This window comes from Lampris incognitus, chromosome 3 (genome assembly GCF_029633865.1).
Source record: "Lampris incognitus isolate fLamInc1 chromosome 3, fLamInc1.hap2, whole genome shotgun sequence".
NCBI lineage: Eukaryota > Metazoa > Chordata > Actinopteri > Lampriformes > Lampridae > Lampris > Lampris incognitus.
Window position 1 is genome coordinate 30,147,434 of NC_079213.1, and position 22,456 is coordinate 30,169,889.

General features: G+C 43.3%; 1 protein-coding gene across 1 annotated transcript; it reads left to right on the plus strand.

The window, feature by feature from the left end:
* The first annotated feature begins 15,122 nt into the window (after window positions 1-15,122).
* Window positions 15,123-21,665, plus strand: snrpf (small nuclear ribonucleoprotein polypeptide F). The gene is made up of 4 exons (XM_056277723.1): window positions 15,123-15,236; window positions 16,032-16,157; window positions 16,346-16,410; window positions 21,377-21,665. Exons 1-4 carry the CDS (start codon window positions 15,234-15,236, stop codon window positions 21,441-21,443), a joined length of 261 nt encoding a protein of 86 aa, XP_056133698.1. The 5' UTR covers window positions 15,123-15,233; the 3' UTR covers window positions 21,444-21,665.
* Window positions 21,666-22,456: the final 791 nt, after the last annotated feature.

The window sequence follows — 22,456 nt, forward strand, 5'->3', positions numbered from 1 at the left end:
CAAACACATTTTCAAGGGAATGCTGAAAGTGTGACAGCGGTCTGCGGCTCCGCCCCCCGCTCAGGCTTTGACTTAAAGGAACATTCCAGTGAACGAAACGGAGGCGCGTCAGCTCGTCTCGGCCTCCTCTCTCTCACACACCCTGTTTACACTTGGATTCAAAATGCGTTTTGGGCGATCGGGTCACAAGTGGACAGCGAGACACAGCGCCGTTTACACCTGTGTCCATGCGTCCTGATGACCCCTTGTGATCAGATTTCGTCACTCCGAAGAAGAAGAGGAAGAAGAAGATTTCGTTACTGTCTACGTCACTTCCGCTACAAGCTCAAAGGGCCTCAGTCGAGCGCCAGATTTGCCGACTAGCTGGGAAAACAATAGCGGATGTTTTTAAGAAGTTTCAAGCACTAATATACATGTACGGACTATTCCAGCTGTTGAGATTGACAGGACTGGTTCTTCTGCCCAAATGGAGGGTAGACATCTCGTTCACTTGTACCCCAACCACGTACACTCTCCTCTCCATTTTTTCGAACGTTGGCGCGCTGTTACCAAAACAACCACCACATCCGGCATTGATGACGTATCTTCCTGTTACGTTCTTGTCGGGGACGCATCAAGACGTATTAGCGTCACTACAAAAGATATGTGGTCAAATGCGTCCCAGACCACCTCGGCTAGTGGCGAGGCGTTTCCTCCTCGGGCGCAGCTCCAGGCAGGGGCCGTGGTCCCCTGGCCCACCGAACAAAGCAGACCAAGCTCTCCCAGCCACACACCTCCCCGCACTTCTCACCACGACACCAAAAACACACAGTCAACGGCTATGGCGACAGAATAGTGCCAAAAAGAACTCGCGCGATAACACATGCATTCGGGCGTATTATATTATTTCACACACGTAGATATTAACTGCGAGCGCGCAAATTATCTCTGTGCGCGTGCACTCAGAGGAAACTGCTCCCCGAGCGAGGAAAAAAATGCTGCGAGCGAGGAGGAATCTGTGACCAGCGCGCCAAACAACCACTCGAAAATCACTCCGCTCTCTCCAAGTTCATTTCTGCTCGCGCGAAGGGAATTTCTGCTCTCTCGCGCGAAACGTAAGGGGCGGTATTGGCACTTTGGGGGAGGGAACCAGGGGGGGGTCGGTACTGGCTCTGCTGTGATTGGTCGTTTCTGACGAGCGAGATTTGATTGACAGCCCTCCTTTCAAACAGCCCAGGACAGTGAACTCCCAGTCCCCGAAGAAGAAGACGCCATTACCACTTCGTTTTTGAACTCCGCTGCTATTTTTTTCTTTTGTCAACATTTCTACTGCCTGTCTTGAAGTAAAGATTCTGCCAAGAAACTGTTTACCTTGATAATTTTAACAGGTCGTCTAGAAGAAATGTATCTTGGCCAGTAGATTGTTGCTATGAGTTTAGTGGGCACAGCCATGTTAATGGTAGAAGGCCGAATGTGTTTACTATTTTTATCCCGGTCAACTTGTCTTGAAATAAAATTCTGTACATAAAACGACTACATTTGTAATTCTATTTATCCATTAGAGCTATGTAGTGTCACAGACAGCATCCCAAAATTGGTTTAAGTAAAACCAAGGTGTTATTTAAATTAGGGACCTTTTTGCAATTACCAAAGTGTTTAAGTTTGAATAGCAAATTTTAAATGGGAAATGTTGATACACCCCAAAATAGGCTACAGTTATCACTTGCCTCTAGATTGTTTAAAAGCAATTTTGGTAGTTCCATGTACCATTCACACTTGCATTGCATTGAATACAGTAGAGCCAAGGAACAAGGTAGAATGTGACATTCAACTACCACCCTGTTGTATGTCCCCTGTAATATCAGAACAAGTCATACATTTTGACATCAATAATGTTCCAAATCTGCTGCTGTTTGTCTGTAGATGTTTTAACATTGGACCTACAAATAATGCTTTATTGTTAATCTTGTTTTGCCAGATTTTAATAGGCCTACTTCAGAAAAACTTCAGAATAAGTAAATGCTGCAAAGCATAGCTAGGTACCTCTACATACACTGTTGTATTTACAAACATATTGGAGTGAACCCCAACTTTGTTAATTGTACAAAGCAGGACCAAGAATCTATTGAAATTGAAACAATTCAGAAAACTAGTGGACTGCTGCCTAAAAGGCACAGTTAAATTAGATAAATTATCTACAAGGGAACTAATAGATTTTCTGGCATGGCACACAAGGAGGTAGGCTGATGTAAGTGAATGAGCTGTTTATTAATACAATTCATCAGCGTCGCACCAGAGACCAGTGGGTGGGGGAGTCCTTGAGGGGTGTGGTGGGAGTTAAGACGGGCTCAAATATTTGCGGCATAGGAGGTACAATTCCCTAGCGGCCATGTCCGGGTCGCTCTGTTCAAGGAGGGCCTGAACACCTTCCCTTTGTTCCTCGCTCACCGGACAGTCAATGTGAGGAACCACAATAACTCCTGTTTCACCATTGTGGTCTATGGCAATATCCCAGTCAATGTCTGGCTCCTCAATGTCCTAGAAGAGAAAAAGCAGAATTTTACATGGCATTTGTGGCTGGTAGTCTATCCTCCCAGAATATGTATCTGACATAATAGTACTTGTTTGCACAGAACAATACCACCCCCAAGGTTACAGGATTCCAAAACCTGACCCAATTATCAGACACTATACAAGGTTTTAACACTTAACAATATTTAGAAAACATGCCTCAATGTTTTCTGGCTGGTCAATATCTGTGGTCATCAAACCCAGCCACCACAACTGCTCAGGAGTTCTATCATTTTCAGTTCGGACAGGATGATTGTTCCAACCTTCCACAAAACTTTCAAGGTCCATCTTCAGTTTGGGGAGAAAGACCAGGTGGACACAGAAAGGTCTTCTGTTGAGTTCATGATAGGTAAAGGCAGGGGTTAAACCATGAAATGAGTAATGCATACATATCCACTGTCTCGGTAATATGAAGGTTAGGTTTTAGCCAGTACTGGCAGTCAAACATTTCAAATTAATTTTGCCTCTGAAGACTTCTCGCATCAAGGCTAACACAAAATAGCACAATAGTCACATATAAATGTTTTTAGAACCAAATAACCTTTTTTGACAATGTTATTCACGCCATTAGCAATACTCTTCAGACAAGCTCCGTAAAAGTGATTTTGGTTCGAACCTGTGGAAGAAACATCCAGCAACTGATCCTGTTCCAGACTCCGAAGCATATTGTAGTATTTGGAGGTGACACAGGTCTTCACGTCCCGCCACAGACATTCGATTCTAATGACAACGACAAATACAATCTCTTTAACCCTGCCAAATGTACAACAGCCAGAAGAATTTTAATAAGTAAGGCACAATGGCCGCTGAGGTGCACTGTTATAGAGAATTAATGAACGAGGCAGACATGACAAACCTTTGGTTTGAACGCTTTTTCCTGACATGAATCTTCCCCTGTCGGTACCCCGCATAGTGAACATAAACCTGGCAATGTCAACATTCTCAATGCCTTGATCACCTCTGACCCTATGATGCACAGGACATAAAGTAGTGCAAAATGGCAAAGTTTGCGACAAGTTTTGTCAGATTTGTGTAAACATGTCAAGTGTGGCTTAGATACATCTCAACATCCAAACCACTGAACACCAGTGTTTGTGTATTAAGTTAATATACAGCATACATGGCAACAGTCTGTCAGCTTTTTAAAGGCTCCGACCCATCCCTAGAAAGAGGGTGACACTATTGTGGCAACTTGTGCCCTGGTAACATTGATAGTGCCATACAACCGACTCAAGTACAAGAGACCCATTACAACCTCTACTTAACATTTACCTCTCCACACAGCTTTGAGCACATAAAATTCAGTCTTACAGGAAAGTATTAAGGTGAAGAACTGAACTGAAATGATCAAAATGAAGTGGATCTTTCTGATCCCATGCCAAATATGTTCACATTTTAAAAAAAAGGTTTACCTTGAGGGAATGCCATATCTTTCCGTAGACTGCTTGAAGGCAGCAAATGCCGTTGAAGCCAGGTTGTTGGTGGCAGCATTGAGACACATTATCTATTTTATAAAATTACAATGCAAATTCTTTTAAGTTATGGTAAGTTTCAGGCAGTCATGCACAATACATTACCAAAAATATCTTTTTAGCTTCAAGAGACAAACCATGTTACACAAAACAATAATTTACCTTCCTGGAGTACCCATCCACTGCTCCAAACAGCACAATGTTGTACCTTGGGAGCAAAGTTTTGACTGTAATTACTACACCAGCACAATAAATAGCCTATATATGTATACCATTCTATTATTATTCATAAGTACCAACCTGATTAATTTATGATTTGTGTCCACATGCTACAGAGAAAGGGGGCCCCTGACAGAGTAGGTCGTTCGCAAAATGCAGCGTAGGCCTGACAGTCTTGAGAGAATGCCCAGGGAGTCTACACGGTGCAATGATGCAGCCACTCTCCTCCACTGAACATGGATACCCATAGACCGCAACCTCCCCTTAACCATGCGGTAGCCTGTAGTTGGCATCTCATTCTTTATGGTCCGCACAACATTATCCAGCTCCTCATAATCAATTTCATGGTAACGTCTAGCAGAAAGACCAAATTCATTCATCCTTCTAAACACTGTCCTCCTTGACACACTGAGCATCTTTGCGATGCAGGGAACAGGGAGGTCTAGCTCCAGGACTTCCTCCAAGCATTCCCTATCAATATCAAACCTGGGACGCCCCACCTCCCCAGGTACTGTATCGGGCTGGACACTACCAGTGTGTTGCCTCTCAAGGTGGTCCCTCACATGCCTAAAAAAGTTCTCTAGGGCCTGTACTATGTCTGTCGGTACAGCAACATGGCTTGACAGCGCATTGCACAAATACAACTCCTGCCTACACATAAACTCAAAATAATCCAAATCGATAGGCTCTCTTGTGAGTCCCAGTTCAAACTTGGACAGGAGCCGGGTCAGGATTTGTCTCCTAATGGTGTCCTGAGAAGAGAGAACGAAAGTGAAAAAATAAATACATAAAGTCAAGCTAAAACTACATTACAGGACATGCTAATATTTCAACAATGAATCATTTCAATGTGTGTTGTGACACACAAGGTGTGTGTGTGTGTGTGTGTGTGTGTGTGGGTGTGTGTGTGTGTGTGTGTGTGTGTGTGTGTGGACATACAGTAACTCCAGTGTGTGTGAACATACAGTAATTCCAGTGTGTGTGAACATACAGTAATTCCATTGGCAGTTAATTTCACTCTCCAATATTACAGCTTGACAATGGATATTTAATACATAGGTAGGTAGCCTAACCTAAGTGGTACAGCTGACCGACTTACCTCCATTCTAGAGGCTGCTGCTAGTACAGAAGCTCAGTGAAATCTATGAGTTTGAGGGCACAAACGAGAGGGGTGGGGAGAAATGCGTAAGAACATGCATCAAGTTTTGACCAATGCCACAACCAGCAAGTTTCTAAAATAATATTTAATAATATCTATTTAATGTAGTTCAGTTAATAACCTAATATTCATTGTTGCCAGCCAGACATGGCGCTAACTAATGTTAACCTATGTCAGGTTAAAAATCATTTTTGACAAATGAAGGGAAGTGAAGCAAAATAGTAGTGAGAAGAGATTTCTCTTGAAAATTTCAACTTTAAATACAATAGAACAATATTTAGAGTCATTTGTCAAAAATGTTTGTTAACCTGACATATACACTGTAAGTTAACGTTAGCTATTCGCTAGCGCTAGCTACGGTTAACGTTATGGACTAACTAATAACGTTATAGACTATACAAAGACTCATGTTGATGTTTAGCTACAATAACATATTTCTCAGAAACATACTTAGATGAAATTTTACACAAGCCACTGTTTTCGTTCATCACAAATGCCCGAATTCAGCCAAGGGTTTCTTACCTGAAGGAACCTCTGCCCAGACGCCGTTGTCTTCTTCCTTTCAGCAGACTGCCATGAGAAAAGGGCTGTCAATCAAATCTCGCTCTTCAGAAACGACCAATCACAGCAGAGCCAGTACCGACCCCCCCCCCGGTTCCCTCCCCCAAAGTGCCAATACCGCCCCTGGTTCCCTCCCCCAAAGTGCCAATACCGCCCCTTACGTTTCGCGCGAAAGAGCAGAAATTCACTTCGCGCGAGCAGAAATGAACTTGGAGAGAGCGGAGTGATTTTCGAGTGGTTGTTTGGCGCGCTGGTCACAGATTCCTCCTCCCTCGCAGCATTTTTTTCCTCGCTCGGGGAGCAGTTTCCTCTGAGTGCGCGCGCCCAGAGATAATTTGCGCGCTCGCAGTTAATATCTACGTGTGTGAAATAATATAATACGCCCGAATGCATGTTTTATCGCGCGAGTTCTTTTTGGCACTATTCTGTCGCCGTAAACGGCCAGGTGAGGCTGTCGTGAGGCTGTCGGAACTGCTGGTCTGTATGGGCTAGCAGTTAGCTTAGCCTGCCCCGCCCTTCCAGCCGATCCTGCGCCAGCTCTCACAGCCATCAAACGAAGACAAAACTTAGACGTGGACAAAGACACTGCATGGACGGTACTGGGTAAGGCTGCAGCAAACGCGAATTCGCGCAGCATCTTCCCACACCCGGAGCGGTGATATGATATGATACATGTGCTTGCGCACGCACACGAGAAAGTGGTGTGTAGGAAAACTTTGCAGGGGTATTATTAAGTGCGAGGAGCTGAAATTGGATTATTTGGAAATTAGCTATACGTGCTGTCATGACTGCTGACAGAATTTAGATGGCCTGGCGGCCTGTCCAGGGTGTCTCCCCGCCTGGCGCCCAGTGACTGCTAGCATTCCCGCGACCCTGAGAGCGGGTTACGCGGTTCGGATAATGGATGGATGGATAACTGGGGTTACTATGCAGACCAGTTTGGTGCGTTATTTGTATATGAATCCGCAGAATGCCCTCATATTGCGTCATGCATACTTTAATATTGTTAACACTTTGAGCAGCGTTGCACTAGACTATTTGAGTTTATATGTATGGCATATTGGCTATTGTGTGTTATTGGTATGGTGCCGTAGCGAATTCAGGGGGCAACCGGGAAATGCCGTAGCAGCCGGGACGCGAACCCGGGTCTCCCGCACCACGGACGACTACGTTGACCGGTCGACTAAAGGGTTCGACCTGTTAGCCAAGGGTAGCGAGTCTACACATCCGTGGTCATTAAACGTTGCAAATAGCGGGGAGGCATAATTGTTTTTTTGCCGAGAGCGGCAGAAGCGCATGCGCCGGTCCTGGGCGAGTTACTTAATTCAAAGATGACACACTAGAACAACCACTAGTGGGCGCTCGGCTGACATCTGAGCTGATACGTAGAACGGTGCTGTTCAATGCAGACTAGTAGTTGCGGAGTGGGGCGAGGCTTCTCATTCCAAACAAAACATATCATTGTTTTAGTTAATGATTAACGGAATGGTTTGGATTATATCTATATTAAGCAGTCCATGATTCTGAAATTGCACATAGTGCATTTAAGTTCAGTCTGAAAATATACCGTTATTTATGCAAACCAACTTGAATCCTTGCTTTTTTCTCTCTCAATTTTTTTCTCTTTTGGGTTGTTTTTATGGGCTAGCACCCCACAATAGCTCTTGAAAGGGGCCTCCAGATGCTTAAGGTTGCGTATGGCGCCAGGAGAAGTTAGCAACCATTCTTCTAAATAATTAGCTTGATCAAAGCCATTTACAAAGACGGCAATAATCATGCACAGACATATTATATGGACTGAGCTGTGAGTGGTCATGGTGTTCGTGTGGTGCTCTGGTTCTACGTCATGGGGTTTGCAGCTCTGGCCGATTAAAGGCTGATCCAATCACCTGCAAGGTAATTTTGGTTTATGGCCATTGACAATGACCCTAACACAAACCAATGCCATTTGCCAAAACCATTTGATGTTTTTAATAATAGCTTTGCATAACATATGAAATTATTTTTCCTGTAAAAAGGCCATATAGCCCGTAGAACAGAGCGCAAGAGGCCACAGGGGTTCAGCCCAAGCCAAAGGTTTTGCAAATTTTCAAACAATCCCCAAACTTTAACAGCTTACAAGGCTTTAGTCAGCCTAGTAACAGGGAAGTTATTTCTTTCCATAAAGTAGACCTTTTTATTTTGAGTGCAGGATACCTCTTGTAAGCTGGCCTTCGACCCTACTCTGGCTATACGTTATCCTTTATGGCATGCACAATTTGTAATTTGGTGGAGTGATCGCCAAATAATGGATATCCATCCGAACCGCTTATCCTGCTCTCAGGGTCGTGGGGATGCTGCAGCCTATCCCAGCAGTCATTGGGCGGCAGGTAGGGAGACACCCTGGACAGGCCGCCAGGCCATCACAGGACCAACACACACACACACACACGTTCACACCTAGGGACAATTTAGTATGGCCAATTCACCTGATCTACATGTGTTTGGACTGTGGGAGGAAACCGGAGCACCCGGAGGAAACCCATGCAGACACGGGGAGAACATGCAAACTCCACACAGAGGACGACCCGGGACGACTCCCAAGGTTGGACTACTCCGGGGCTTGAACCCAGGACCTTCTTGCTGTGAGGTGACCGCGCTAATCACTGCACCACTGTGCCGCTTATAATGGATATTTTAGGCCTAAAACCATCATATGGTAGGGACTATGAGCTTATTTTGTAAACGGTACTTGATTTCATTGAATATACTTCAGTTGGACTTTTTGGACATTTTGTTTTGGTCAAATGACCGAGCCTGACCCCCCTTGGCTACACCCATGAGTTGAAATATTCTCCTTTAGTTACTGAAAACAAACTGAAGGATAAACCTCAGTTGATTCTTGTGCCTTTGTAGCTGACAGTTCAACATGGTCATATATGTTCCCAGACAACACTGTGTACAGTGTGCCCCCCTGTGTCCGGAAACGGTAACCCTACATCAACACCGAGAACAACAGTGTTTAACTGATGTTGGAAATCTCTTCCTTACATCTCGCCACCGCATCTCAACCAATGTTGCCCTCTAAATTCCATGTTTGGTTCCCAGGCTGTTCGAGTCAAACACTGGCTTCTGTGTGCGTGATTTCTGTTCCGTCTAACTGGGGCATTCACACACGGTCAATGGTTCAGAAGTCTCGTGCTTCACACATCCTGTGGTTCACCTTCTCTGCAGGGCCAGTCAGCTTCGTTTGTCAGCTGCACCGCGCAGGACTCGGCTCTTGTGTGCAGACATCAAAGGCCTCTTTGGCATTGGACTGGAATGCTCTCATTTGAGGTGACCTCTGCGATGGAGCCGTCCTTCTCTTAATGAGGATATCACAACATTTAGGCTGCAGCAGGCCTGCAGAACTGCAGTGCAATACGCACCCACAGTAACTTAGAACCCCTCCCAAAGACATGCAAATATATCTGCACATGCATGCGTGAGTCCTTGCACAAGCATTTGCTTATGCACACATACACACACACACACATGCATACAACAAGCCCCCCTATATGTGAACACACACACATCAGTACACACACGGTGTCACTCTCCAAGATACAAATCAAGGCACACACATTTACACCATGCCAAAACTGACTTGGTGACGGGCTGATTGATCATTTAATTGCAAAGAGGGCAGGGGTTCAGCTGAAAGTGGGGGGGGGGTGGAGAAAAACAGGTCAGATGATGTAAGGACATCAGTATTTCAAACACGCATAACAGGGTCTGGTGTAATTTCTGAGGAATTTCTGACAAAGCCCAGCCCTCACTGTAGGAAGTTAGATGTTAGTTTTATTTTGATTGTCAGGTTTGAACTTGTCAAATATTTTACTTACAGTTGAACGCTTCAAGACAGAAAAAAAAATGAACAAGATCTCTAGACGCTGTGCCTCAAGAGAAAGAGCTGCCCAGACACAGAGCCAACATGACCCAGATTTGACAGTCACTTCACTTGTTTTCGGCTCTTAAAATGGGCCATAGTTTCAACATGGTGAGATATATGTATGGAGATATACTAGTAGCTTCATAATGCTGTCACAAGGTTTATGGTCAACTACATTCTTCTGACCCGATCAGTATAGCCCACATGTATTGCAGGTCAAGGGAGTTACGGATAATTGCGGATAATGTTCAAAATGTGGTCATGTTTGCTACCTACAGACCTATAGGTTTGCTACCTACATTGATTCATTTGTTCAATGAGAGCAAACAACATTACACATGTGCCCTGCAAAGTTTTCACTGTTCAGTACATATGGTGTCTCCGTCTGGTGTTTTAAGGAGGTGAACGGCTAATAGAAACACGCAACTCTCCATGTTGTACACGTTGAACTTTAACTTCACTTTAACTTGGCCCCCTAGTTCCCAAATTATTTGCCTCTGCTCTGCCAAGCCAAATGGCATTTTACTTATGGTAATTTTATCTAGTTTTAGTGTCTATGTTTTGATGTTGTTACATTGTTTTGAAGTTGCATTGCAACTTTTTGCAACAAATTGCCATTGTATTGCACAAATTGCAACAAATTGCTGTTGCATTGCATTTGAAGTAAGTTCATTCATTCCATCCATTATCCAAACCGCTTATCCTTACTCAGGGTCGTGGGGATGCTGGAGCCCAGCAGTCATTGGGCAGCAGGCGGGGAGACACCCTGGACAGGATGCCAGACCATCACAGGGCTGACACACAAACACATCTAGGGACAATTTAGTACGGCTGATCCACCTGACCTACATGCCTTTGGACTGTGGGAGGAAACCGGAGCACCTGGAGGAGACCCACGCAGACACAGGGAGAACATGCAAACTCCACACAGAGGACAACCCGGGATGACTCCACACAGAGGACAACCCGTGATGACCCCCCCCCCAAGGTTGAACTATCCCGGGGCTTGAACCCAGGACCTTCTTGCTGTGAGGCAACCGCGCGAACCACTGCACCACCGTTCTGCCCATATAAGTAAGTTACAAAAGGTAAAATAAGCTGAAATTTTCTGATTTGCTCTTCTTTTTTTTTAGCTCCAGACATAATCAAACACTTATTCTATATGTCTTAACGTCCAGGTTCATTGTCCAACCCAAATACCTACTCATGTTTTTTAAAATCTTAGTGAATATTTTAATTTTGTTCAATTTGTGCACACATAAAGGTGCCAACGCTTGGCTTATTAACTGTCTTCAGGTCTTAAATGGGCTAATTGTGGGAATAGCTATCATAAATCAAGTCAATTTTATTTGTATAGCCCATTATCACAAATTACAAATTTGCCTCAGTGGGCTTTACAGCAACACAACATCCTGTCCTTAGAACCTCGCATCAGATAAGGAACAACTCCCTAAAAAAAACAAAAACCCTTTGACAGGGGGAAGAAATAGGAAGAAACCTCAGGGAGAGCAATAGAGGAGGGATCGCTCTCCCAAGACGAACAACATGCAATGGATGTTGCGTTTACACAATTTACACAATACAACCTTGAAAGAGGATAACAGAATTATAATGGAATTATAAAATATATGAAGAATATGATGAGGAGGATGCCAAGCAGTGTCCAGATGCCACGGGAACAGCTCACGATCCGAGCCACATGACCAGCATCACCATGGAGACCTGGGAGGGGGACAGACTGCACGTGCACACAAGGGGGACTCGCATCACACCATTCACACACACACAAGAAGAGAAAGGAGAAGACATCGTTCAGAGAGAGAGAAAAGACATGTGAGAGAAGAGAACAGTTGTAATAGCCAATAATCTATACTCTATAATCTCGTCGGCAGAACAGTACTTGGCAAATTCATTGAGACAGAAACCGACCCACCATGCAGTACAGGTTATTTTAGGTTAAGGCAAAAAGATGAGTTTTAAGTTTGGGTTTAAAGGACTCAACAGACTCTGGTTGTCTTGACGGCAGCAGGCAGGTTATTCCACAAGAACGGGGCCCGATAGGAAAAGGCCCTGCCACCAGCTGACTTCTTTTTAACTTTGGGTACACACAGGAGCCCTGTATTTTGAGAGCGAAGACCTGGAGATGGAACGTACGGTTTAAGGAGATCAGACAGGTAAGATGGGGCAAGCCCATTTAGGATTTTACAAGTCAGCAGAAGCACCTTGAATTCTGGTCTAACATGGATAGGAAGCCAATGAAGAGAGGCAAGAATTGGTGTAATGTGGTCAGATTTCCTAGATTTAGTTAGGATTCTAGCAGCAGCATTCTGAACCATCTGAAGACTTTTAGTACTAGCACGTGGCAGACCTGAAAACAGAACAATACTGAAATCAAGTCTGGATGAAACAAATGCATGTAAGAGTCTCTGCGTCAGCCACGGACAGAAAAGACCGAATTCCAGCTATGTTACGTAAGTGAAAAAAGGGAGTCGGCGAGTTCTTTAATGTGCTTGTCAAAGGAAAGGCTGGGATCAAGTGTAACACCAAGATATATCCATCCATCCATCCATCCATCTATTATCCAAACCGCTTATCCTGCTCTCAGGGTTGTGGGGATTGCTGGAGCCTATCCCAGCAATCATTGGGCGGCAGGTAGGGGGAGACACCCTGGACAGGCCGCCAGGCCATCATAGGGCCGACACACACACACACACACACATTCACACTTAGGGACAAATTAGTATGGCCGATTCACCTTATCTACATGTCTTTGGACTGTGGGAGGAAACCGGAGCACCCGAAGGAAACCCACACAGACACGGGGAGAACATGCAAACTCCAGACAGAGGACGACCTGGGACATCCCCCAAGGTTGGACTACCCTGGGGCTTGAACCCAAGACCTTCTTGCTGTGAGGCGACCGTGCTAACCACTGCGCCACCTTGCTGCTTCCAAGATATATCATAAATATCAAAAAGATATTTCTCTCAATTCCAGTTTGGTTTTAGACCAAGGCATAACATGGGGACTGCAGAATCTTTCCTTTGACACTGTAGTAGATCACTCGACTGACTGCCTCGAATTGTGGACAGGCATTAAAGAGACAACACGGATCATTTCAGCCCATATTTCTAACCCAGAACTTTCTGACACATTAGGAAACTTCCTCTCTTCAATATGTATAGATTAAATGTGGAACTCCTTAAGGTTCAGTATTATTCACTGTCTTGTTTTCCATGTTTGTTCTTCCCACTTGACAATATCGCCCATACAAAATGTTTCTTTCCATTGGTATGACAACACACTGATTTATCTGATGTTACCTCTGAAATGTAGTGACTTGAATGGCCAGGTCACTCTTAAAGAATGTCTCACTGACGTAAAATCCAGGATCTCACTGTTGTTCAGCATAAATATAAACATATCTGTAATAGCATTATTTATTCTCCCAAGCAATTTTGATTTGTTTTTTTCTGAAGTATTTTTTTTCTGCCAGCTGCTATATAGCTATCATACTGACTTAGGTTTTGATGTACTATTAAAGAGCATAGTGCAAATTTTTTTCTGCATTTGAAAACAAGCTGGGCCATTTTTATCATTTGGTAATCCGGAGAGAAAGTTATTCATGATTGTATCTCCTTACAAGTAGACTAAACAATTTTGTTTATTCTTGGATCAATAAAAAAAATCTCTTGTGCAAAAAGCAGCAGTTGTTATTGAAACTAGTACAGAGAAATGTCTGTGAATGTTCTCATTCATCCAGATCATGGTTATCCATAGGAGTTGAATCAAGTGCAACTTAGTTGGTATATATCCGTGAAGACGTTTCGCCTCTCATCCAAGAGGCTTCCTCAGTTCGTGCCTTTCTGACTAGACCAAGCTAGTCTGACTGGCTGGTGATGAGACTCAGAATTTATCCTCTTTGGAGTCGTTGTCAGAGCTATGGATGTCCATGGTTCTTGGTGTTCTGATGTTTACCAACGCCCGTCGCTCCGATGTTTACTATCTATGGCTCTGTTAGCGACGGGCGTTGGTAAACATCGGGACACAAAGAGCCATGGACATCTATAGCTCTGACAACGACTCCAAAGAGGATAAATTCTGAGTTTCATCAACAGCCAGTCAGACTAGCTTGGTCTAGTCAGAAAGGCACGAACTGAGGAAGCCTCTTGGATGAGAGGCGAAACGTCTTCACGGATATATACCAATTAAGTTGCACTTGATTCAACTCCTTTGGATAGTACAGAGAGATGAATTTCCTCTATTTCTGGCATCTCTTAACTGTGTACCTGTTAGGTTTTAGCATTGCTTTTAACTTGATCACAAGTCTGATAATGTCTTACCCGGTATTCAGACTGTTTAAGACCTATTTGACAGCGTTAAAATCCTCAAGCTTTAGGGACATGGACCTGCCTGAGGAAGCAAGGCTAGTAAAACAGTTTTTTTTGTGGACTTGCTGTAAAAAAATGTGTTTTATTCTGTTGAAATTCACCATTGTATTGCTTTTAAATTCATACCAGTTTTGTCCTTTGGTGCATTGTTTTGAAAATCAGTAGAGTCTGAAATTTAGGAGGTCAAGGTCGTCAATCATAATTTTATATATATGTGTGTATACACACACACACACACACACACACAAGTGTAACTGGCAGCAGATAGCCTCTTAATACAATTCGACAGATTAGAGGTTATACATGGATTTTCATTTGGCACCCTTTCCCTTTGAGTCACCTTCTAGGGGCAGGGCTTGTAGTACCTCGCACCACTTCTTTCCCTTGATTCATTTTATTTTCAAATCACTTTCAAAATCAAAGCACATTGTAAACTCTGCTTTTAAATGGTGCTATACAGACATCGAACAATTTTTATCTTATTTTATCATTGTTATTGTTTGCTATTAATATTGTTTTTTGTTGTTGTTATTATTGTTATTATTTAATGGTATATCCAATATTTTTGTTGCAAATATAGGGAACATCTCTAATCTCTAATCTCATCTCTAATTGAGTAAACAATAGACCAGTCTTGAATCCATGAGTTAATTTGGTCATGGTTAGATGACATGGCAGAAAACGGAATTATGTTTCAGTAAACAAACTTGTGCATGGCAAAGGTAGATTATTTTTTTTAAATTACAATACAACGAAATCTGAAATCCAAATTAGTTTGCATTGTAAACCTCCGCACGCCAGGTGGCAGTGTGTGACCAATCGTGACGCGCACGCTTCCGTTTCGGATCAAAGTTGAAAGCGTTACACTTCCGGCTCGGCGGCAAAGCGTGCGTTCCGCAAACGAAATTGTGTCGGAAAAAGTAGTCGGCGTCAAATTGAAAATTGTTTAAGGATTACAAAGTTGAAACGATATGGTGAGTACGTCAGCGGATGGCTGCAAAACACTGAAAATTATTTCCAAAAAATAATGGGACACGAGCGCCGTGTACAACGCTCATTCGTACGCCCCGACGAACGATTCATTCGGTTCACGCGCACTGGTCGAGGACATTTTAACCGCATATTTTAACATTTTCAGTTTAACTGTAATTGTTGGGTTTTACACTATTTTTACGTATATGCGATTTTATGGCTCTCTTTCAATGTTGTATTCTGTAAATTGTGGAAACAACATCCATCGTGCGTCTGTCCGTCTGGGGAGCGAGAGAGAGCCCTCCTCTGTTGCTCTCCCTGAGGTTTCTTCCTATTTCTTCTCCCTGTTAAAGGTTTTTTTTTTTTAGGGAGTTGTTCCTTATCCGATGCGAGGGTCTGAGGTCAGGAAGATGTGTTGCTATAAAGCCCGCTGAGGCAAATTTGTAATTTGTGATATTGGGCTATAAACAAATAAAATTGACTTGACTCTGATGTCGTTTTTCGAGATGACGTCAAGAGGGCGCTCTCTCAAAATTGAGACCATACATATCGTCGCCTTCTTAAAATGATGGCCTAAGTCGTATTTTCAAGTTTTTCAAAAAACAGAATAAACTGACAAATTTTGTTTCAGTTTCAGTTTATTCTGTTTTTTGAGAAACTTGAAAATATGACTTAGGCCGTTATTTTAAGAAGGCGACGATATTCTCCAGTCTTCCAGTCATATGCAAATCAAATAAAATGATACTTGGCGAGCAAAAAAATAACTTTTTTCTTTTCTTTGTTCTTTGTCACCGTAGAGTTTACCTCTTAATCCAAAGCCGTTCCTTAACGGCCTGACAGGCAAGCCAGTGATGGTGAAGCTGAAGTGGGGAATGGAGTACAAGGGCTACCTGGTGTCTGTGGATGGCTACATGAACATGCAGGTGAGAGCAGGCTGGCATTTTTAGCCAAACACAACACTGTGCTGCAGAAAATGCTTTTTCACTAGCCGTATGGCTAAACCATATTTAACTTTTTTTTTTTACCTTCACATTTTGTTTTCACCCCGCTATTCGTAACTTGTGCAACTAAGATGGGCTCTTCTTGACATTTGTCTTTCTCTCGCCAACAGTTGGCGAACACAGAAGAGTATGTGGATGGAGCGTTAGCGGGCCATCTTGGTGAAGTACTAATCAGGTAAAAAAAAGTTTGGATATCGATTCAACTGGCGTAGCTGTAAAAGCAAGGCTCCTCCTGACTCCCACCACAGATGGGATTGTAGTTGTTCCCTATCCTACACTGGAATCTAAACTCAAAACCAGCCTTCTCATGGTAGCCTTTCACCATCGTCTTATTCATATCCCCCAGTTTTGGGTTTTTTTTGACTGGATTACCCTGCTACTTTTACCCCCGATTATGTCCAGTTGTCTACCAATGTAGACTTGCTGGGTTAAAAAAAAGAAAATGTAATTCCACATTAGATATAGTAATGGCTTCCATGCAGAATGAACTTCGATCAGAAAACGATTTATGCTTGTGGCATTAATATTGACTTTCTTTTGTTTGTACAATACAAATTGAAAACACAACGTTTGGTATCTGCAGTAACACCTAAAGATTGAACAAAAACCAAAGATGAGTGTAAAAAATGACCTGGCAAGCTTGCTTGAGGACTGTCATGGGTGGGTTATAACATCGGTCCCGAAAGCCTTGGACTAATCATTGAAAGAATCTGTGGCGATCATATTATTTCTAACAATGTGAACACTCAAATCAAAATATTGTCTTAAATAGATCACTTTAAGGAACTGGATTATTGGTCTGCAGGTAAACATATTACTCACCAACTAAGCATCACAACAAATTCAAAAGCTAAAGAAAACAAAATACAACAATACAAAAAAAGAAAATACAATCAAAATCTCATTCAAATCTAATGTTAAAGCTGCTACAGGGAGATATAGATTTTTGATTTAGTGTGCCCCAGTGGACAAAAGCACAAATGTTTTGCATAAGAATAAATTCATTTCTCATAAGCTTTTTTTTGGGGGGGGGGGCATTTTCTGCCTATATTGGATAGTGATAGTAGAGAGACAGGAAAGGCAGGGGAGAGAGGGGGGATGACATGCAGCAAAGGGCCCGGGCAGGATTCGAACCCAGGCTGCCGTGGTTAAGGACTCAACCTTATGCGCTCAGGTGAACCACCTCATGGGCTCAGCCCCTCTCATTCGCATTTTTGTCAAAACATCTCCCTTCTTCCTCTGATAGCTGGTGTATTTGTTTTGAAGAGAAGAATGAGAGATGTAGTGATGTTTCAGAAAAACAGGTGTTTGCAAGATATACAGCGATGAGGTAATTTATCTCAAATTATGGCTATGTATCCCATCTGTTTGGCATTAATCTCGGAACCCACAAGGCTAAATCGTCCGATGACTATCACTGGGGACAACAGCCAATATTTTGGGGCTTCCGGTGTAGCTGCTGGCTGCAATGCTTGTTTTGAGGTTTGAGAGCAACCAAGACGTGGTGACAGACTAACCCGTCATTTTCGCATCCTCTCTGGTGAACTTGATGTGGTTGTCCATCAAGTTGATGTGATTGGTGAAACATACGTCCTGAGATTTAAATTTAACCCAGGTGTCCTCCACAAATATGAACCAGTGGCTAGGTGGTGTCGCTGGATAGGACATCAGAGTCCTCTTTTCCACTTGCTCCATATACAAATTGGCCACTATAGGTAAAACTGGGGAACCCATAGCACACTCATGCTTTTGCCTATAGTACTGCCCCCTGTGAAGTTAATGGACTGAAGACACAGCTTCAGGAGCAGACACACTTGGTCAGTGTTAAGGGTGGTGCTATTGCTATGGGTGGGGTCGTCTCTTCATTTAATACAGACCACCTCCACTGCTTCATCAACAGGAACGCACGTGAAGAGTGATATGACATAATTCCCAGGGCATTCCCATTCCCAGGGCACTGTAAGCTCAAGAAGAACCACCTACTTGGTACCTTTAGACCAGAGGACAATATCTCATCTGAGGCTAGTGTGGGTTATCTCCTCTGGGAATTTGAGCTGCTTCCTAAGATCTGCCCGCATCGCCCAGTCATTTAATAGATAGTTGGTTCAGCTGGTTTGATGAGTTCCTCCATCTCCTCAAATCTGTCCTCCCTCCTGGGGGCACTGTGGACTTGATGAAGGTGCTCCACCACCTCCCCCTTTGTTGCTTTCAACTCTGCTGATCTTTTGTCAAATAAGTTTCAACAGATATTTGAATGGGTTCTTGGTAAAGGCAACCCTTTTCTTCATTCATCACTTCCCATCCCTGCGGTTGCACTCAGCTCGGTGCACTCCCTCAGGTTCTCTTGGATTTCGAAGAGTGCTGGTTTCTCATCCTCTGTCGTTTCATGAAAAGCCTTCTTCAGCCTCCACATCACCTCTCAGAATTGCCATCTCCTTAAGGTGTCTGTTTTCCTTTGTCTGGGTGTTTGCTCTGGCTTTCCACTCCTTCTTACCATAGCGATCAGCCCCTATGCTCCAGATGATTCAAGACATGGCCCTGAGCTTCTTCCACACGTCTCCTGCAATCGCTGCTTCCAATACCTGGCCCACGTCATCATCAAACATCTCCCGTTCTTTTTTGCTGCTGCGGCGGGCCAGTTCACTGGCTCTTTCCGGGCATCTCCTGTGCAAATGTTCTGCATGGGTTATTTTGCATCCCGAGTGTCTTCACCCTCCCCCTGGAGCCTTGTCTCCTCTGATACATCAGTGATGCTGTTCCTGCCCCCCCTGTCACGTGCCTGGAAATTATGGGGACTGTGGTTTGACTCCTGCCCCTGCCTCTCCTCCGTCTCACCATGTTATGGTAGATTGCAGGCACTTCATATTTTACTGGTGTATCTTCACACCCCTCTTGTTTTTGCACATATTCCCACAATCTGCAGACCTGGGATAAATCGCTTAGCTGTTCCATAGTCGATTGTCTGTCTAGAGAGAGAGAGAGAGAGAGAGAGACTCTTAAGAGATTAGTATGCCATAAATTGCCCCATTAGATGAATCCGACCCAAAGACAAGCGGTTGTACAAACCCCAATTCCAATGAAGTTGGGATGTTGTGTAAAATGTAAATAAAAACAGAGTACAATGATTTGCAAATCCTTTTTGACCTATATTCAATTGATTACACTACAAAGACAAGATATTTAATGTTCAGACTGATAAACTTTATTGTTTTTTGCAAATATTCACTCATTTTGAATTTGATGCCTGCAACACGTTCCAAAAAAGCTGGGACAGGGGCATGTTTACCACTGTATTACATCACCTTTCCTTTTAACAACACTCAATAAGCGTTTGGGAACTGAGGACACTAATTGTTGAAGCTTTGTAGGTGGAATTCTTTCCCATTCTTGCTTGATGTACGACTTCAGTTGCTCAACAATCCAGGGTCTCCGTTGTCGTATTTTGCGCTTCATAATGCGCCACACATTTTCAATGGGAGACAGGTCTGGACTGCAGGCAGGCCAGTCTAGTACCCGCACTCTTTTACTACGAAGCCACGCTGTTGTAACACGTGCAGAATGTGGCTTGGCATTGTCTTGCTGAAATAAGCAGGGACGTCCCTGAAAAAGACATCGCTTGGATGTCAGCATATGTTGCTCCAAAACCTGTATGTACCTTTCAGCATTAATGGTGCCTTCACAGATGTGCAAGTTGCCCATGATGCCATGGGGCACTAACACACCCCCATACCATCACAGATGCTGGCTTTTGAACTTTGCGCTGATAACAATCTGGATGGTCCTTTTCCTCTTTAGCCCGGAGGACACGACGTCCATGATTTCCAAAAACAATTTGAAATGTGGACTCGTCAGACCACAGCACACTTTTCACTTTGCTTCAGTCCATCTCAGATCTCGGGCCCAGAGAAGCCGGTGGCGTTTCTGGGTGTTGATGACATATGGCTTTCGCTTTGCAAGGTAGAGTTTTAAGTTGCACTTGTAGATGTAGCGACGAACTGTGTTAACTGACGATGGTTTTCCGAAGTGTTCCTGAGCCCACGTGGTAATATCCTTTACAGAATGATGTCGGTTTTTAATGCAGTGCCGCCTGAGGGGTCGAAGGTCATGGGCATTCACTGTTGGTTTTTGGCCTTGCCGCTTACGTGCAGAGATTTCTCCGGATTCTCTGAATTTTTTGATGATATTATGGACTGTAGATGATGAAATCCCTAAATTCCTTGCAATTGTACGTTGAGAAACGTTGTTCTTAAACTGTTGGACCATTTGCTCACGCAGTTGTTCACATAATGGTGAACCTCACCCCGTCCTTGCTTGTGAATGACTGAGCCTTTCGGGGATGCTCCTTTTATACCCAATCATGACACTCTCCTGTTTTCAATTAACCTGTTCACCTGTGGAATGTTCCAAACAGGTGTTTTTTGAGCATTCCTCAACTTTCCCAGTCTTTTGTTGCCCCTGTCCCAGCTTCTTTGGAACGTGTTGCAGGCATCAAATTCAAAATGAGTGAATATTTGCAAAAAACAATAGAGTTTATCAGTTTGAACATTAAATATCTTGTCTTTGTAGTGTATTCAATTGAATATAGGTCGAAAAGGATTTGCAAATCATTGTATTCTGTTTTTATTCACGTTTTACACAACGTCCCAACTTCACTGGAATTGGGGTTTGTAATCATTATACAACAATGTCTAATCTTGTCACTGAAGTCACATTTCATTATGTTGGTCATTAGGAGACATCAAAATTATATTGACATATTGACACTGATAATAACAATCAGTGATCAACTTCTCATTGCAGCTTCAACACACAATGTATCAATAAATGTAAATTTTGGCTAAACAACAGTGCTCATAAGCCAATAAAATAGCAGACCGGTTAGATCTGGGGCCAAGCTATGATAGATGTTTTGCTAAACACCGCAAGGACGGTTTCCCTTTTAAGGCTGACTCAAAGTCTTAACTATCCCAATCTTTGTTAAAGATGAACTCATTTCAATTATTCATCTTAAAAAAAAAGTGAGAATGTCATGATGTACTGATGCCTCTGCCCTGTTTCCCACAGCCAGTGTGTTGGTCTTGTGGACTTGCTCTGCGAGAGTGAATGTGTATTTTTTTTAAAAACCGTTTCATGCCCAACAGGTGCAATAATGTCCTGTACATCAGAGGTGTAGAAGAAGAGGAAGAAGATGGAGAAATGAGAGAATGATGACATGATGGTCAGGAGGGAAGGCTGCCTGACCCCTTGTATAATTACGTGTATTGCTTAGTTGAATTATTTGTCTTTTTTTGTGTGTCCACCATGTGAGGTAAGTGGAGACCTTGAGTTAGGTTCATCTTCAATAATTTTTTGAAAAAGTTGTTCTTTTCTACTATATGTGAGACCAATGTTGTTATGATATTGTAACGGACACAATAAAGTTGATTATTTCCTAAAGCTGTTGTGTTGATATATGTGCATGTGGTGATTAATCTGTTTGCCCTGTGAAGAATAAGTAATGTATCTTGAAGCAATTCATTATGTACAAATTCCTCTCAACATATGGTTCAACCAGTTAGTCATAGAATTAAGAACCAGTAGCGAGGCAGTGGTTTCTATTACCCCTCTCACACTGAACTGAAATTCTGGGGTTTTACTGGGCTTGCCTTTGGTAAGCACGTGGCCCAAAAGTCATTGTACATTGGACCTGGGTACCACACGGCCATCTTGCCAGGCAGTGGCATGGCATCTTTTCGGAGTCGTGTCGATGTGAACGGCTCTTCCAGATGGCATCAGCTCTGTAGCTGTACTGCTACTGGACACCGGTGAGGGGGGGGGGGGAGTAACCTCATATTTTGCCGATAATGTCAATACATGGAAAATAGAAATTCATCAAAAATAACCTTGTCCAACTTTAAGATCAGTATAAACCGAGCTGACCACAGGACAGGATGGGGTCTGACGTAACTGAAATCTATGGGTTTGTGTGTGAAAGGGGGCTTTCCAAGGAGAGAAAACTAATCGGCTTTGTGCGTAACTGTAGTCCACTGACTTCCGGTTTCTACTGCAGCGGTCACACCAGTTTCCTGTTTGTTGGCGCGTGCTATTGACAATGGCATATTTTTCGCGATGCCTGCAAGATTTACCACGGATGTCAACGACATGCACAGAACTGTCGACGAACTTTCACCTGCACCTACCAGCAAGCGGGTGAAAAATTTAAATTTGTGATATTGTAACGA

What these genes read in the sequence shown, in the direction of transcription:
- snrpf (XM_056277723.1), top strand. An exon ending in ATGGCTACATGAACATGCAG is followed by an intron (nt 16,158 to 16,345) that starts GTGAGAGCAGGC and finishes TCTCGCCAACAG; the next exon opens with TTGGCGAACACAGAAGAGTA. An exon ending in CTTGGTGAAGTACTAATCAG is followed by an intron (nt 16,411 to 21,376) that starts GTAAAAAAAAGT and finishes CATGCCCAACAG; the next exon opens with GTGCAATAATGTCCTGTACA.